Consider the following 18,290-nt stretch of genomic DNA (forward strand, 5'->3'; position numbering starts at 1 on the left):
TGGACATTGAAACAGTAACTCAAACACAAATATATCTGGACAAATGCAGGAACAGCCTATATGTCAACTTAAGGTTGTATTTAAAAAACAAACCAAACCAAAAAACCCAAAACCACGACAAAAAATGCCCCAACAAACCTCCTACCAGCCCCTTGCCAGCAACAGCAACAAACAGACCCAAAACAAATCTCGGTAGTTCCTTTTCGTAGCATGTCTCTAGCATCACTTTGGCTACTGAAATTCCTACTACTGTTCAGAGTTCTAGATAAGAATGTTATGGTGCTTGATGTAGCTTCACGGGAAAGTGGCATTTCATCTACAGTAGATGTCGCCATTAAAGACAAATGGAGTTGGGGAGTGCTATATCAGCATACCTCCTGTAGCAGCAGCACAGAAAAGGCAATCTGAGACATTAATGGGACGCTTTTTAGGAAAGAGCATAGCCTTGGCAGACCAAACTTCACTTAGCATGTCTGCAGGACTAGAAATTGTGTAATAAAAGCAAACTATCTCACAGGATGCAACTGCTGACCAGTCTAATAGACCAGCTTCATAAACTAATTTAAGAGATGCCTTAAACTAAGGTAAGCAAAGCAAGCTGTCTACATGGCAGGATTCCTGTGGCTCTGTAATTCAGCTTTAGGCTTAATTAACAAAACATCTGAAGACTTGTTCCAAAGTAAAAGTAATTCTTTGTCTGAAGACCATTTTGGCTTGAAAGCCTCCCTGGTTTAAGTGACTTGACAGGTAAGCTAGAGTATGCAGTAGCTGAGCGTGGTTTAGGTTCTGCTGGTGCTTTGGGTAGGCCTTGTTGGAAGAGCGTGGGATTATCTTAACGCTTCTGAACAGAAGCTTGAACTGGCATATCTAGACTAGACTGCTAATTGTGCCCAAACTTTCTCCTGCGGCCTGGCTCATTAGGATGAGGAGTGTGTCCTTTGCTGCAGATTAATTTTAATTTCCCTTCAACCTCTGTTCATTGGAGCTATGGCTCCAAATGGCCCGCAGAGCTGTTCATTGCTTTGAGTCTGTAAGGAAGAAGCCCGAAGCTATATCTGTTCTTAGTGTCAGTGCAAAGGCATGTCACTGCAGTACTGTCTTGTGACTAGGCTAAAGGCAGCTGTCTTAACTGTTACAGTCTTAGTCTTGACTAATAAAAGCTCATCTTTTGGCAGATTGGAATCAAGCATGGTGTTATCTACCTGATCACAAAGTATGGATATATTCACATGTATGACTTGGAATCTGGAGTGTGCATCTACATGAACCGTATTAGTGCTGATACTATCTTTGTCACAGCTCCTCATGAACCTACCTCAGGCATTATTGGTGTGAATAAAAAAGGACAGGTAACAAATCCAGCATTCTGGTTTTGAGCCTTCTAAAACTCAGATGGAATGTAACAAATCTAATGAGTGACTTGATGCAACAAATGCCATGCAAGGGACCAAGTAGCTATTTGATTAGTCAGTTTTTAACCTCTCCTAGTACAGGACTGCTTGGGGAGGAACTTGGTTTTTTCATAATTTACTTCACTGACGGGCTGCGTAGCCATTTGGTTGCTATATTTCATAGTAGTTGTGGAATGGACAGTGCTCGTCAGTATGCTTTTTGTCCTTTCCAGGTGCTTTCTGTATGTGTTGAGGAAGACAACATAGTGAACTATGCTACGAATGTTCTCCAGAATCCTGACCTAGGCCTGCGTATGGCTATACGTAGTAATCTAGCTGGGGCAGAGGAATTATTTGCCAGAAAGTTCAACACACTGTTTGCTCAAGGAAGCTACGCAGATGCTGCTAAAGTAGCTGCATCTGCACCAAAGGTAAATAACTCCAAAGGTAAAGCTTGGAAGTCATGGGGATTTACCTTAGCTTAGTGGACTTGCTTAGCTCACTTATTTCAGTACCTGATGTTCAAAAGCTAAAGTGCTGCAATACTAGCCTTAGTTCCTTGCCGTTCAGTTGTTGTTCTGACTAATATATTCTCCTGTATCCCATAAAGGATTTTGCAACCATAGACTGGACTTGCTGCGGCCACTGACTTCTTGCTAGAATGTCATTAGTCTGATGAAGATCTCCACCCTGAAGGCTTAAGAGTAGATGCTTCAGTGTATAGCTTAACACCTGTTTTTTGACTAATATTATTCAGCTTTCACTAATTAAATGTTGCTTCTCTCCATCTTGTGCCTCTTCAGGGAATTCTACGTACCAGTGATACAATCAGGAAGTTCCAGAGTGTACCAGCTCAGCCTGGGCAGGCCTCTCCCCTGCTCCAGTACTTTGGAATATTGCTTGACCAGGGACAGCTGAACAAGTTTGAGTCTCTGGAGCTCTGTCGCCCTGTCCTGCAGCAGGGCCGTAAACAGCTTCTGGAGAAGTGGCTGAAGGAAGACAAGGTAGGCTCGATTATTACAGTAGCTGAATTGTGTTGCCTTGTAACAATTGAGTGTGAACAATACTTTTGCTGATACTACATCTCTGAATTCTTCTGCTTGACAAAATACCACTTCTGATTTTAGCTGGAGTGCTCAGAGGAGCTGGGTGACTTGGTGAAGACAGCTGACCCAACCCTTGCGCTCAGTGTCTATCTTCGTGCTAATGTGCCAAACAAAGTGATTCAGTGCTTTGCTGAAACTGGTCAATTCCAGAAAATAGTGCTGTATGCTAAAAAGGTAAAGTTGTTTGTCACAAACTGCTAGACTTTATCTTATGTTTAATGTGTACACTCTCAAAACTATCTCCCATGAGATAAGTTTGGTTCCTGTTACTTGAAACCAATAGGTAGGAAAGATTGTGAAACAGTTTTATCTTCATTGTCATAGGGCACATCATAGTTTGTGACTAAGGTATGAGCAGTCTGCAAAAAACTAAATTCAGAGTATCCAGAATTTTATGAACTATCAAATTAATGGACTGGTGCAAGCTTATTCTGGAGTATAAAGATAAGATTCTTCCTAAATTCTTAGGATGCTCTTTCTTGGACAGATTACAAAACAATTTGCCCGATGTCCATTTGTAGACTTAGGGCCTTACTTGATAGATAGTGCCTTAAGACTATTGAAAGATTTGTTCCTAGAGTTTTCTTACCTAGCAAGAGAAATGCCGTGGCGCAAGTTCAGTTACTAAGTAGGTGAACACTGAATTTCTGTGTCAACAGACAAGCAATGCCTTTGAGAATTCCTGGAAGATGGGGGATGGGCATGGCAACCTCACAGCAGTTCATAGTGCCTATGCTAAATAATCTGAAGGCTTAAAGGGTGTGTAGAGCTTCCCAGACATGCATGACTCTTTCTGAAATCTCTAGGTTGGCTATACCCCTGACTGGATCTTCTTACTGAGAAGTGTGATGAGAGTCAGTCCGGATCAAGGCCTGCAGTTTTCTCAGATGCTGGTACAGGATGAGGAGCCACTGGCTAACATTAACCAGGTGATGCCTACAACAAGTGTACTGGTCTCTTTCTAGACAGAGGTAATAGCATAGTACCGTTCTGAGAACTGGTAAGGCCAGTTCAGGTCTCTAGCTGGCTTAGAAAAGTGACTGAGCTATTCTAGTCAGGCTTGGTTACCATTAAGTCTTTAGAGGCAAGTGTGCTCTCAAGTTCTTGTGGAAGCTTTCTGGCTTGCTACTGTAATATTGATAGTGAATCTGCCACAGTCTTAGTCTAAGCATGAGAGTGTTACTGTCCTACTGTTGGCTTTAATGGAGCATACATTAAGTCTTCCCATGCAGAGAATTTACAGGAAGACAAACAGCTGACTGCTGGCTGCCAGTGGCCACTTCTGGCTAAAACGGACAGAGAAATAAGGCAATAATTTACATTATTAAATAATTAAAGCTACTTAGGAAAAGTCTCAGCTTTTCTTGTAGCAACTATCCCAACAAGAGAGAAGGGATGGGATTTGCATGCTGTGTTGAAACTAAATAGAGTGGGTGGCAAAATCTGGCATAATAGCTCAAAGTAATGTGTTGCTTACGTTCTAGAGAAAAAGAAAACAAAGCGCGAAACCTGTCTCTCTATTACCATGGTAGTAATCCTATGAAAACAAAGGGAATATAGCGTACTAGGTGCTGTGATGAGCTGCCTTTCTAGCCAGGCCATTAGTATATATAGATAAATGTGCATGTGTGTGTATATAGACCCCTTCTCTAACTTGATCCATCTCAATAGATTGTGGATGTGTTCATGGAGAACAGTCTTATTCAGCAGTGCACGTCCTTTCTGTTGGATGCCCTGAAAAATAACCGCCCCGCAGAAGGCCACCTTCAGACTCGTCTCCTGGAAATGAATTTGATTCATGCCCCACAGGTAAGACCTCTTAACCTAGTTCCTCCAAAAAGTGAAGGAGAGACAATAGGAGGCTTGCACGAGAATATGATGTCTGATGCTGATATCTGTAAGTAGTTTAGCAACATCAAAGACTACTAATGAGTCACTGCTGTGACTTTTCGACAATTTTTAGGCGGAGCTGCTGTGATTCTCTGATAGTCTGAATACAAAATGTTACCTCCTAGGTTGCAGATGCCATTCTTGGAAACCAGATGTTTACACACTATGATCGTGCTCATATTGCCCAGTTGTGTGAAAAGGCAGGCTTGCTCCAGCGAGCTTTGGAACACTACACGGATCTCTACGATATTAAACGTGCTGTCGTTCATACGCACCTCTTGAATCCTGAGGTAAGTCTGTTGTACAGAGTAAGAAAGTGAAAGCGTAAGTGAACACTCTTTAGCACTTCTGTAGCTGCAAAAATCCCTGCAGCTGCTCTAAAATGGTTTGCAGGTATCGAAGTAGCACACGTAGCTGTGATTCAAGAACACTTGTCCAGTTAATGATTAAACAGTAATTTATACTTTCGATGGCTTAAACCTGACCTCAGTTTGCCAGGTGGGAGGTTCAAATCTTACTTCGAAACTGCATTTTTGTAGTTGTAAAGATGGTAAGCGCCTGTTTTTTTACATCTTTGGTCTTAGCACATCCAAGACTTGTCTCTAGTAGCTGGGATAGAACCTCTGGCTTGTTGCCATATTTTAGAAGTCAGTCAAATCCTGTATGAGTTACTGAGTAAAACTTCTTTCTCTTTGCAGTGGCTTGTGAACTTCTTTGGCTCTCTCTCAGTTGAAGACTCTGTGGAGTGTTTGCGTGCCATGCTGTCAGCCAACATTAGGCAAAACCTACAGCTCTGTGTGCAAGTTGCTTCTAAATACCATGAGCAGCTTGGTACCCAGTCTCTTGTGGAGCTTTTTGAATCTTTCAAAAGCTATGAAGGTATAGTGTTAAGAGGGAAGCCATTTACTTGGAAGCGCTACTCGATTGAAGCTAATATAAGGATTGTAGCTTTTATGGGTGAGGTACTTGTCACATAGCTGGACCTTAGGATGCATTTATCAAAGTGAGCTCATAACAGTGAGTTCTAGGGGTAGCTTTGTTCTAGATAATTTCTTCACACTCTTGAGTAAAGACAAGAAAGCAAGATGAAACCTGAAAGGGGGGGGGAGAAAATCCTTCTGATTTTTCCTGCAGTTGAATGAAAGCTGCTCTTCCAGCAGGGTTGAACTAAGACGCAAGCTGAAGCCTGTAACAGTCTACACTTGCTTCACTTACCCTTCTAACGGTGTTAAAAACATGTGACTCTTTCTAGGACTGTTCTATTTCTTGGGTTCCATTGTAAACTTCAGCCAGGATCCAGATGTTCACTTCAAGTACATCCAGGCAGCTTGCAAGACTGGTCAGATAAAGGAAGTAGAAAGAATCTGCCGTGAAAGTAACTGCTACAACCCAGAACGGGTGAAGAACTTTCTGAAGGTAAAAATTCTGTCCAATGGATCGGGCAGTCACCTGTATGTTCTGCTTAGCAGCAGAACTGCAGCCTTCTAACTTCTAATGGAGGGAAAAAACAGATCAACCTTTAGCTGGCATGGCTGTGAGTAGTATACTGTGTAGCCAGAATAGGAGTCCCATCCTATTTCAGGCACATAATAGGTCCTTCTAAGGCTGTCTCTCAGAAAACAAGCACAAGTTCAGTATTCCTTTAAAATTAGCCTGTATGATATTACTTGTACCAAAATCATGAATATGTTGTCACCTAAGAGTAGGTGAATCCAGGTTGGCAGAAGGAAGGACTATGCTGAAGTATTAAGCAGAAGCTTTATCAAGGATATTGGCTAGACAAAGCTGATTAAAACTAGTCATCCTGTACTACAACACTTCGCATGCTTTGTGACTGTTAAAATGGGATTTTAATGCCACTTCATTTTGCATTGTTAAGTTTTTGGCCCAGTGACTGTCTTCTGAGTTGATATGTGAATTGATAGTAATTTGAAGCTAGATATGTAGGCCTAATGTGGCACTTTGTGAAGAGCCTAAACTTAAAACTCAACTGATAGACTGGCTGCACGGTATTCACGGTGCATAATTTGCTTTTGAAGTCAACTGTCTGCTTGGCAGCCTTAAATTTGAATGTTTTGTGACTTCTAGTGCTAAGAGAACTTGGTCAGACTTGGCTGCTTTGAAAATGCTTCAGCAAATGGTGGTTGCTTGCTTACTTTTGTGTTTTTTTGTTTCTGGGTTTTTTTGTTTTGTTTTGTTTTGGTTTTTTTTTTTTACATGAAATACAGGAGGCAAAGCTCACAGACCAGCTTCCTCTGATCATTGTCTGTGATCGATTTGACTTTGTCCATGACCTGGTGCTCTATTTATATCGCAATAACCTGCAGAAGTATATAGAGATCTATGTACAGAAGGTAAGGAGAATCCGGTTTTAAGCTCTTGCTCTTTCCGTCCTTAGAAGGAACTTAACCTTTCAGTAAACTGAAGACTGCTATGTCTCTGTCATGCTCACGCTTCTAGTGCAGAGGCTTTTCAATAAGCCTTTGTCTATTACAAACCTATAAGTGCAGTTTTTCCTGGAATGTATATACAAATGTGTTAGTAACTTAAAATTCACTGTTCTGAAGCATAGTTTAAATTGTTAACTAGAACTTTCTCATGTGGAAGACTGGGGGTGGGTTATTAGTAATGCTGACAGCTAATTTTAACAATGGTGGCTTATTCTAGGTGAATCCTAGCCGCATACCAGCAGTGGTTGGAGGACTTCTTGATGTGGATTGTTCTGAAGATGTCATTAAGAACCTGATCATGGTGGTTAGAGGCCAGTTCTCAACAGATGAGCTGGTGGCTGAAGTGGAAAAAAGAAATCGGTAATGAAAATGCATCTGTAGACACCAGTGTTGGGCTTTCCTGACTCTGGTATACACCCAAATGGAATTGGATCCAGTTTTGTTGAATGATAAAATACTAATATAGTTTTACATTTCTTTATAGAAAAGCAGCTTAGATTTGCTAGTGTCTCTTGATTGTTTGGGCCATATAGGAATACCTGACAGCACTGCATGATGAACAAAATGGCTTTTGAACACTTCCTGTACAGTCAGCCCTGGGATGTGCCTTTGGAATAAATCTGGATAAAACTGTCCTGACAGTCTTGTTGTAGGCACAGAGCAGCTAGTGTAATTAGTTTGTAGTTACCTGTAAAATGAACAAACAGCTTTAAGTGTGAAGAGCCAGCCAACAGAACAGGGATTGAAAGGGAAGATTGCAGAATTAGTGGCATCTGCAGCCTTCCCTAATGTTCAACTGCAGATTTGGCCCCCGCTCATTTAAGGCTTATTAAAAATAACTGGCTGGTCTCCATCTGCTTCTAAGTCTGATCAGCAGACTTGCTTGAAGGGAAGGCCAGGTATTAATGGGTAGCTGTCAAGCATACCACAGTCTGACTTACAAACCTAAAATGTTTGCTTCTTCAAAGGCTTAAGTTGCTGTTGCCATGGCTTGAATCAAGGATTCATGAAGGCTGTGAAGAACCTGCGACTCATAATGCCTTGGCCAAAATCTACATTGACAGTAATAATAATCCAGAGCGGTTCCTTCGTGAGAATCCTTACTATGACAGCCGTGTAGTTGGCAAATATTGTGAAAAGAGGGACCCTCATCTGGCCTGCGTTGCTTATGAGAGGGGGCAATGTGATCTGGAACTCATAAAGGTTAGCAAAACTGCATTTATAAACATATTAAAGAACTACTTGCTGCCTGAAGTGGAAGCCTAGCTGGCTGTTTGTCTAACATTGCAGAATCCTGTCTTGCAGTCTCATGCAGGAGTTGAGGTAGGCAGGATTCTTCTATATGGAGACAGTAATTTTTATGCTGATGAGAACAACTCTTACACTATGTGTCCAAACTAAAATTGTATAACTCTGCAGCTTTAAGGTACCATTCAAGTCTTTCATCCACTGAGTCTGCTCAAAAATAAATAGTCTGTTGCGCCCAACTAATGAATATGCCTACTGTTAAACCTTTGTTAATTTTTTTTCTATTTCTGAGCCTTGAGCACTTGATCAGCAGAAGGGACAGGCTGTCACCTAGCTTGACTCTACAGTAGGAGGAAAAGCTTTCCTGAAACTAGAATGGGCTTGTAATTTTTCCCTTACTGTGGTTGACACTTAGAGTTGCTCCAATACTTATCCAGAAATGAGGAAGATAAATGTTTACAGTCAAACTGCAAGGACTTGTTCCAGTAACATTCCTCTCCTATCTTAAGTTTGTTGATTCCTAGAACGTCCCTGAGAAGTTCAGGGGCAAGTGAAATTCCCAGGGTTGTCCGAGCACATCCTACTCTCAAACTGAACACCGGAGCCTAATGCCAGTTTGCAGTGCTTGTGGCTGCTGAGAAAGAAAACATTCTCCTCCTACCTGCACTTTCGCACTAGTATATGCAAAGAATGTCAGCTGTGTAGGGGTAAGAGCTAGCTTGTGCTGACCTGTTTGAAAGGAAGGAACACTGTTCCCTGGTAAGGCCTACCCTGTGAGTGTTAGAATGGTGGTATAATCTAGGCTTGCTGCTGAAAGGGGGTGACTTCCCAGCCTGAAGCAGCTATTTTTGAAGTAATACCTCCTCCGTAGCTGTGAAAAAATGGCTGGGTGCATTTGGCTTTTTTATTTCAGGATATGAAGGTGGCTCCGAGTTGTTTTTGCTAGGAAACTTTGCTTAGGATAAGCTTTAACGATCTGGTTAACCATAAAAACCTGTCAGTACCAGTTTCTTCCTTGAACTGATATGCTGAGCAGGTGTTTCTGGTTATGGAGAAAAGACCTTCCTCCTGCAAGAATTATTCTTGAGACGTTGTTGCCTCCTAGAAGAGGGCTCAACTCCTGCAACTAAGAGATGTACAACATAAAGCAAAATTGCGCTACTACTAATTTGCTTACAGCAAAGTACTTGCGATTCCAAGAGCTAATTCGGATACTAACAAAACATGACCTGTTGGTGGAAGATGGAATAGGCCTTCAGGTTTCTACTCTTCTATTTGGAAATTGAAGCTAGTGGTACTAATAGGATCATAACTCTACCTTACTGCACTTTTATAGGAGATTTCACATTTATTCTGTACCCTTAACCTTTTAACAGGGGAATCCAAGCCACTTGCTACTCTGAACACTTCTAGTGTAAAGCTAATGACACCAAACACGTAACCTATTTCTAGCTTTAAAAGCAAGCACCATTCCTCAGTTCACTACTTAACACTGCCCAGGCAAGTGGCTCCCTTTCTAGATTTAAAACTTAAGTTCTTCAGGCTTCTGCAGGTCTTCACTTCAAACAGAAGCAAATAGTTACTGTGAAGCCACTGTCACAGTATTTGTGTGTCGGGCAAAACCAAGAGAAGCTATAGAAATTCTGCTGGAGACCTTCTCCATGAGCCTTCCTGATCAGAGGTTGGGTAAGAACTTGTCTGTGGCATTTAGCATTGGTCAGCAATTAGTTCTAGTCAGTCTTCTAGACTGTCTGATTCATAGCTAGCTAAACCTGTCTTGCAGTACTAACTTGTTAACACTAATGCCAATATTTGTAACTTCTTCAGGTCTGCAATGAGAACTCTCTGTTCAAGAGTGAGGCTCGCTATCTGGTGCGCAGGAAGGACCCTGAGCTCTGGGCAAATGTTCTGGAAGAAAACAACCCGTTCAGGCGGCAGCTTATTGACCAGGTACAGCCCAAAGGCTAAACTTTCAGTGTGAGGAGACCTCAGGACATCTCAGAAACATTGTGGAGCGTTAAAATAGCTATCTTCCCCCACAAGGTCCCTTGAGGCTCCATCTCAACTATACAGAAAATTTGAAGAGTTTGAGTGGCAGGTATTAACTCTGACCTTCACGGTCAGAAAACTTAGCTATCAGTAAGGTATTATTTCTGCCCTGTGGAGTGACCTACCTGTAGTGAATTTGCTCCCTGTACAGACCTAAGGTGTGACTTTAATAGGTATATCCAGTATAGAAGTAGCTCTTTCCTGCTCTCTACGACAAAATACTCTCAAAGTTCTGAAGCCTTAATTTGTAGTTTACTGGAATAGGTTGGCAAATATCTCATTTGGGGAAAACACTGAATACTTCCCTGCCTTCAAATTCAGGTTGTCCAAACAGCTTTATCAGAGACTCAGGATCCGGAGGAGGTTTCTGTAACTGTGAAAGCTTTCATGACTGCTGACCTGCCTAATGAATTGATTGAGTTATTGGAAAAAATTGTCTTGGATAATTCTGTATTCAGTGAACACAGGTAAGATGAGAGCTTTGTCCACAAGTTTTTAGCCTATTCAGTGCCTTTGTTTAGGTTGTGAAGTGACCCAAGTTACTTGTGGGCCTCTTGGTTACAGGACCTAAGCACTCTTAAATGTGTATAATCAGGTGAAAAAGCAGACTTTAAAGTGCTCCTTGCTTTAAGAACAGAGATAGTTCACACTATGCAGTTTGCAGTGATGTGCTGAGAGAAGAAAACACTGATAGTGGTAGGCAATTTCTTTTTGAAGGCAAATATCAGTGCTTCTTAGTCTGGGTATGAAGGGTTGTTGCTAGTGACAACGAGCGGGTTTATTGTTTCGCACGTACAATACGTGTCACTTAAGCAGGTGTTTTGGTGCACTGCTAAGAGCCTCTGCCTTCTGTTAACCAAAGGAATCTCCAGAATCTGCTGATCCTGACGGCCATTAAGGCTGACCGCACTCGTGTGATGGAGTACATCAATCGGCTGGATAACTATGATGCCCCAGATATTGCAAACATTGCCATCAGTAATGAGCTATATGAAGAAGCCTTTGCTATATTCAGGAAATTTGACGTTAATACTTCGGCAATTCAGGTGAGGCATGGTTCCTGCATGAAGGTTTAGAATGCTAGTAATAGAGAGAACGGGAAGTGTACTGTTAATTGATTCTCAAGGAGTGATAGTCACTTAAATCATTGAGACTTAAGAGTACAGTTCCCATGTGATACCAAGTTGCAGAGGGAAGTGGGATTATGTGCAAAGAATAGCAAAACAATGTCACAAATAGTGACTTCAGATGCTGATCTGGTCAAAATAAACAAAAATTGTTGGTGTATTGCACTATATGCTTGGGGTGTGTGCACTGCATTTGATTCAGAGTGGCTGCCTTGGAGACTCATACTTGAAAGGTGCGGGAGAGGCAAATGCCACCAGGCATTGTCTTTAGGCCACTGTTACTGACTTCTCTAAGGCAGAGCAGCAATGGTAGCAATCAGTCTTACTCTCACTGTTTCTGCTTCACTGGACAGAAGTGGCTGTTCTAAAAGCAGTTAGCTTCATATCGCTTACACAGAGCAGTGTATGCGCTTGAAGGAAGAGTTCTGTTAGAAAGGACAATGTTATAAAGCTTTGATTTTATTTTTTTTTTAACTTGCAACTTCAATTTCAAACAGGTGCTGATTGAGCACATTGGGAACTTGGACCGTGCTTACGAATTTGCAGAGAGATGTAACGAACCAGCAGTATGGAGCCAGCTAGCCAGAGCACAGCTCCAGAAGGACTTGGTGAAAGAAGCCATTGACTCCTATATAAAGGCAGATGATCCATCTGCCTACATGGAGGTTGTTCAAGCAGCTAATAGAAATGGTAAGGCAAAGCATCCTTAGACATAAGATTGTTTGGATGTGAGCTAGGTTATTGCATTTACATTGAGCAGCAGGGATTCCTGAGGCTTCGAATTCTGTTTCAGAGAAAATGGGAGCAGTCAGTATATGGAATGGATGAGTCAATGTTGAGTGAGATTCCTGACAACAAGCCTGTCTGTGTTCCTACACCAAAGATAGACCTTCACGTGGAGATAATTTGGACTGTTATAATCTAAAATAGAGCCAAGCATAATGTATTTAGCTGTCTGTGGCAGAATTGCTTGCCAACTGGATTTTAAGATAGCTGCAAGTTCAACCTTACGTGAAGGTGCCTTGGTGTTTAGCAGGGAATTCCTTAACTCAAAACGCAAATGGCTTAGTATCATCGTGGAGGAGATCCTTGAGAGTACTAGTGAAAACTGTTCCTAAGGTGGGCAAGGTGAGCAATACAGAATGACTAAACAGAGGATCTTAAATATCTCTTCTCTCCAAGATAACTGGGAGGACCTAGTCAAGTTCTTACAGATGGCCAGGAAGAAGGCTAGAGAGTCTTATGTAGAGACGGAACTTATTTTTGCTTTGGCAAAAACTAATCGTCTGTCAGAACTGGAGGAGTTTATTAGTGGCCCTAATAATGCCCATATACAACAGGTATGTCTTGATCCACAGTTCTCATGTATGACTTGCTGGTTAGCTGACTCCTGATTCTTGCTGTTACCCTTGTTTACCTTGGACTCCTAATCCAGGTTGGTGATCGCTGTTATGAAGAGGGGATGTATGAAGCAGCAAAACTACTCTATAACAACGTATCTAACTTTGCTCGCCTGGCATCTACCTTGGTGCACCTTGGGGAGTATCAGGCGGCAGTGGACAGTGGCCGCAAAGCCAACAGCACAAGGACTTGGAAGGAGGTAACTTAAGCTCATGTTCTTAATAGTCTGTAGAATGTGCTCTACTGTTGCTTCTGAGCATGTTGCTCTGGAGCGTAATCGGACTCTTTTGCGCTGTTGGTAACATGGGAATTAAAGAAGAGTTAATTCCTAACTACCTACAGTTAGCTCTGGTAGCTTGCTAACTGTTTCTGGCTACAGAGTACGTTTGTAGCTTTATAAGCTGCCCTCATGCCCAAGGTAATAAAGCTTCATTTCAAAGCAGTGTAAAAAGAATGGCAGAGTTTTTAATTCTAGATCAAGCATTATGGAAACACCTATTTGGAACTGTATATATGCCTCAAATTTGGTAAAGCTTTGCTCATTAACTTTGCCTTTAATATAAGGAGATTAAATAAGCATTGCAGTATTTTCCTGTTAACTGACTATTTGCTAATTCTCATTACAGGTGTGCTTCGCCTGTGTGGATGGAAAAGAATTCCGCTTGGCACAGATCTGTGGCTTACACATAGTCATCCACGCTGATGAACTCGAAGAGCTGATCAGTTACTATCAGGTTAGGTCACTGTTAATATCCTAGGAGACTTTGGACAGCATACTTGCATCTGCTAGTAAAGTGGTCACAGATAAAACCTGGCACCCCATGGGGCTGATCTTTTAAATTTGTTCTTCCTCCATCTCCTTTTCTGAATACTTGCATGCATTTTTTTCTGTAGTAAATGGCAGGGTGGTAGTTTTTTGTTTATCCTTCTTTTTCAGTTCTGGTGCCTCATTGGAATCATGTCTTACAAGTTTAAGCACACTCATTTGGAGGGAAAAACAAAGCATGTTGAATTTTAATATGCATTTTTAGCAAGCCTTAAGTGCCAGTTGCTCATGAATTTGCAGTTAATCCTTATTTGCCTAACATCCAGGATCGTGGCTACTTTGAAGAACTGATTGCCCTTTTGGAAGCCGCTTTGGGCCTAGAGCGTGCTCACATGGGAATGTTTACTGAACTTGCCATCTTATACTCCAAATTCAAGCCTCAGAAAATGAGGGAACATCTGGAGCTTTTCTGGTCTAGAGTTAATATTCCAAAGGTATGCAGTAAGGTAGCTACACTGCAAGTGAAGTTGGGAAGTTATCAGTGGATCAAACTGATTTCCTGTTTTGTCAGGTGCTCAGAGCTGCAGAACAGGCTCATCTCTGGGCAGAACTTGTATTCCTCTATGACAAGTACGAGGAGTATGACAATGCAATAATTACTATGATGAATCATCCCACTGATGCCTGGAAAGAAGGGCAGTTTAAAGACATAATTGCCAAGGTAAGTAACTAGTTAACTGAATCAAACCGCTGGAAGTTTCTTTCAGAACAGAGGCAAAAATGCACAACAGAATTGCTGTTAGAAGATTAGTTTGCTTAAGCTGCTACTCAGTTTCCCTGCTGTACTTCAAACAACTTCCAATCACTTTAGCACAAGAATTAATCTAATCATATACCCTTTGTTTTCTGCTGTGCAGCACATTCTGTTGAGTGGCAGCAGCTAGCACAGGATGTTTTCAGAGACTGCTCAGGATCCTAGGTCACAAACAAGAGGCGTAACCTCCTTAATACCTTTGAGCTGACTGCTGCCTTAGCCAGAGTCTGACTGTTCTTGAAGGATCTCTGCACATGTTTCCAGCTGTTCCAGTGGGAGAATTGCACTGGGCAGTCCCATGAATGCAGCAGAGAACAGTGAATTGATGAATAGTTCAGACAAGATTTGAGACTGAACACATTCTTATTGGTCTTACGGGTTTCAAGGCAACAACTTAAAGACTGGTTAAGACTACAGCTTTTACTGGCTGTAGGAGTTCACAGATGGTCACATTAACTCCAGTGGGGTGCCTGTGCCAGGATCTGTCCGACTGTGGACGGGTTAGAATTGGTTTGTACTACCCCTGGTAGCTTGTGACTTCGCTATCTGGAAGCAGATGGCACAAGAAGCAGTCATACGTTTGAATGAGAATTGTGCATGTAAGTGTAACACTTCTGGCCTCTAGGAGGGAACTTAAGCTTTTATTTGAGTCAGATAAACCTTGTGCTGAGTTAGGTGATCCAAACTAAGCCCCTTAGGCTTACTTGTGTCTGAAGTACTAACTAGTGTCTAACCATGCAGGTGGCCAATGTGGAGCTGTACTACAAAGCCTTGCAGTTCTACTTAGACTACAAACCTCTGCTGATCAATGATCTCCTGCTTGTATTATCTCCACGACTGGATCACACTAGGACCGTCAATTTTTTCTCAAAGGTGAGTTTGGGAGATGGTAGATAAATAACAAAGCCTTTTGCTCAAGTTAAGACATTCCAGCCTCTGGCTTGGAAAAAAGCGTTGACATCTGTCAGGTGGCTTTGCCTCCAGCATAAAGGACTGAGAAGGAGCCTAATCCTGGCTTGATACGGGAAACACTGGAAGAGTTCACATAACTGGCCTAGGAGGCTGTTTTATTTTACTTCTGGTAATACAAGATGCTTTGTCTAAAGGGTCCTGACAGTAAGCACAAACTCTTGTAATAACAAGTGGGAACCTTTCAGGAGTATGAAGTGTCAAATTGATGTACTTAATCTTGTATTGGAATCATCTTAATTCCAGGTTAATAGGCTACTTCTAGTAAAGCCTTATCTGCGTTCAGTCCAGAACCACAACAATAAAGGAGTTAATGAAGCTCTAAACAACCTTTTAACAGAGGAGGAAGATTACCAGGTGAGCCTAGCAATCTCCACCTAAATTCACCTAGCTCCTCTGTCTCCAACAACAAGAGGCTGTAGTTTGGTTGTTCCCCATCTGACACAAAGTAATGCCCTGGTGTAGAAGATAAGTTCTGCAATGCAACAGTAGTGGGGGTGGAATCAGACCTTTTGCAGGCAGGAGTCTTGAGACACTGTGGTGATTTGTAAACAAAGCAGATGCCACAGTTATTTCTCTCAGAACAACAGACTTCATAAAGGTCTATATTAGGTATGTACTCTACTGGGCAACACTTCTGTAAACAGATTTGCTTCTGGCCCCATTGGCTGCTATTTGGAAGAGACATGCTTTGTCTTCTAAAGGTAATTAGCTTTTCTGCTCTGCCAAGTGAAGTCAGTATGGCTGAGTTAGCATCTTGCTTTGTTAAAAATCATCTTTTGGAGAGATGCATGAAATACACAGGGTAAACAAGGTGTAGCCATAGTGTCAACATCCAGCTGGCAGAACCTAAACACTTACGCATCATGCTTAGATGCTTCCCTACTGTAGGTTCTTGCCTACTACCATCTGGAAGCCCGTCTAACAGTTCTCTCTCAAACAGGGTTTGAGAGCTTCCATTGATGCCTATGACAACTTTGATAATATAACATTGGCTCAGCGTCTGGAAAAGCATGAACTAATTGAATTTAGGCGTATTGCAGCATATTTGTATAAGGGTAACAACCGCTGGAAACAGAGTGTGGAGCTATGCAAGAAAGACCGTCTGTACAAGGTGAGTTAATGCAGCCTTTCTCCCTGTCTGTCAAAAAGAAGTGTGAGCTTTGAAGCATAGATCTGAATACCGAATGTGTTTCTTTAGCTTCAGATCTGGAGTTCTAATTAGTCTTAGCCCTTCACTTGAAGTTTAAGGAAAGACTCTTAGAACAGAAGTGTTTGCAATTTCAAATGCATATCTTAAATCTAATTTCATAATGTTAACCTGTTCTTGGAGATCTGTCTATATCAGTCAATGGCATCTGTACAGTTTTCCGTATCAGTATGGAACATCCTCCATAGAACTGAAGGCCCTTGTAGGGTACAGATGAAACATTACAGTGGTATAGTCTTCAAGCCTGTAGTGAGTTCACATGGGCCAATTTTCACCTATTCCTGTAGGATAGCTGGCAAATAGTCTTCTGTCTCGATGCAGGCAGATGATGCAATAATCTCTTCTGCTTTGGGTAATCCTTAATATCTAATGGTGAGGTAGGTGGGATACCAGGAAGATTGTCTGGTTACAAAACTAAGCAAAATCTTTTCAGGCCACTTGAAGTACTTAAGGAAAGCCTGTTAATACAAGTATTTGGGTTGCCTCAAAATAAGAGGACTTACTTGAGTGTATGTACTGTAGATTGGCTCCTACAGAATATGCCTGGTGTTGATAAAGACTAACTTCATGGTATGCCAAATACCTAGTTTATCTAGCTAGCAATAACATGCAGATAAGGTGTAGAGAAAAGTGCTGACAGGTAAGGGTCAAGCTTAACTGTTGTTCTTTTCTGTAGGATGCTATGCAGTATGCTGCAGAGTCCAAAGATGCAGAACTAGCTGAGAAGCTGCTTCAGTGGTTCCTGGAAGAAGGCAAGCAGGAGTGCTTTGCAGCCTGCCTTTTCACGTGTTATGACTTGCTGCACCCAGATGTAGTCCTTGAGTTGGCATGGAGGCATAACATCATGGACTTTGCAATGCCTTATTTCATCCAAGTGATGAGAGAGTACCTTACCAAAGTGAGTATTGCTTAGGCGAAGAAGTTAAGCCCTCTAGTCTGCTGGATGATTAGCATTATGAAATGAGAGCTCTTTGCATGCAATTAGAATATTGTTGTTCCTCATAGACAAAGTCTTCTAACTAAGAAGTTCTGTGGGTTTAATCACTTCAGGCTAGCTAGCAAAACTTATAAATAGATGCCTTGAGACTTGAAGGAGGTCTAATTAAACAGTGGACATAAGCAACTGTGTGCTTTTCAGAGGTGAAAACAACCTCTGGTTGGTGAGGACAACCTGTAACTCTACTTCATGTAACTACAAAAGTACTCTGTTTCCTTGTTACAGAGAGCGTAGGTTTTGAATAACTCAGTACACACTTACTCCTATATCAGCCATAGGAGTAGGCTGACTTTGGATGCATAGTCTGGCTGTACTATACTGATACCAATAGCTAGTCCTCAACTGAAAGAGAAGAGATTCTGAACACGTGTGGTCCTGAAATGCTTGTCTCAACCAGCTCTAAGATACTAAGCTAAGATACTTCCATAGAAGGCTCTAGGGTTGCATAGGGCATCACAGTAGAGAAGTTCATTAAAATGAGTGATTTAAAAGTGACTGCTTCAGGTTGCCTCTAATCAGTCGTGTTAAGTATTCCCCTCTGAATTTTCTTGCAGGTTGATGGGCTGTTCTATAAGGTGACACTCTGATTTCAAACTCTTTGTGTTCATTTGTGTCCCTCAATATCCTAGGATTCTTTTACAGGAATCTAGCTGTAGCTTCTGCCACAAGAGCAGTGTAATTTAGCTCTAACTCATTTCCTGTTCACTTTCTAATGCTAAAAGGATAACTATTCACCAGCAACTTGAAAATCCAACCAGACTGCTCCTCTTCATGGGAAACATAAGCAAGTGATTGAGGAGGACTTGAGTGTTTGGGCTCTTGTATTACAGATATCTTGTGGCAGAGAGGATGTTGTTCATAAGTAAATAAAA

At 41.7% G+C, this 18,290-nt stretch overlaps 1 protein-coding gene across 4 annotated transcripts in view; it reads left to right on the forward strand.

Annotated features, from left to right (window-relative positions):
• CLTCL1 (clathrin heavy chain like 1) overlaps positions 1 to 18,290 on the forward strand; it is a 37,303-nt gene that overhangs the window by 14,620 nt on the left and 4,393 nt on the right. For 2 of the 4 annotated variants that reach the window (XM_064466610.1, XM_064466607.1), the window contains exons 6-31: positions 1,176 to 1,349; positions 1,625 to 1,822; positions 2,195 to 2,395; positions 2,519 to 2,671; positions 3,304 to 3,426; positions 4,169 to 4,306; positions 4,513 to 4,677; positions 5,086 to 5,266; positions 5,640 to 5,803; positions 6,616 to 6,741; positions 7,055 to 7,197; positions 7,806 to 8,040; positions 9,913 to 10,035; positions 10,456 to 10,601; positions 10,997 to 11,180; positions 11,759 to 11,951; positions 12,444 to 12,601; positions 12,697 to 12,861; positions 13,289 to 13,396; positions 13,755 to 13,922; positions 14,000 to 14,149; positions 14,984 to 15,115; positions 15,458 to 15,568; positions 16,155 to 16,325; positions 17,098 to 17,319; positions 17,973 to 17,993. In XM_064466610.1, coding sequence (XP_064322680.1) covers positions 1,176 to 1,349; positions 1,625 to 1,822; positions 2,195 to 2,395; positions 2,519 to 2,671; positions 3,304 to 3,426; positions 4,169 to 4,306; positions 4,513 to 4,677; positions 5,086 to 5,266; positions 5,640 to 5,803; positions 6,616 to 6,741; positions 7,055 to 7,197; positions 7,806 to 8,040; positions 9,913 to 10,035; positions 10,456 to 10,601; positions 10,997 to 11,180; positions 11,759 to 11,951; positions 12,444 to 12,601; positions 12,697 to 12,861; positions 13,289 to 13,396; positions 13,755 to 13,922; positions 14,000 to 14,149; positions 14,984 to 15,115; positions 15,458 to 15,568; positions 16,155 to 16,325; positions 17,098 to 17,319; positions 17,973 to 17,993 — 4,053 coding nt within the window. The remainder of the gene's footprint in view (positions 1 to 1,175; positions 1,350 to 1,624; positions 1,823 to 2,194; positions 2,396 to 2,518; positions 2,672 to 3,303; positions 3,427 to 4,168; positions 4,307 to 4,512; positions 4,678 to 5,085; positions 5,267 to 5,639; positions 5,804 to 6,615; positions 6,742 to 7,054; positions 7,198 to 7,805; positions 8,041 to 9,912; positions 10,036 to 10,455; positions 10,602 to 10,996; positions 11,181 to 11,758; positions 11,952 to 12,443; positions 12,602 to 12,696; positions 12,862 to 13,288; positions 13,397 to 13,754; positions 13,923 to 13,999; positions 14,150 to 14,983; positions 15,116 to 15,457; positions 15,569 to 16,154; positions 16,326 to 17,097; positions 17,320 to 17,972; positions 17,994 to 18,290) is intronic. The other 2 variants (XM_064466609.1, XM_064466608.1) reach the window with 2 other exon arrangements.

This window comes from Phalacrocorax carbo, chromosome 15, assembly GCF_963921805.1.
Source record: "Phalacrocorax carbo chromosome 15, bPhaCar2.1, whole genome shotgun sequence".
NCBI lineage: Eukaryota > Metazoa > Chordata > Aves > Suliformes > Phalacrocoracidae > Phalacrocorax > Phalacrocorax carbo.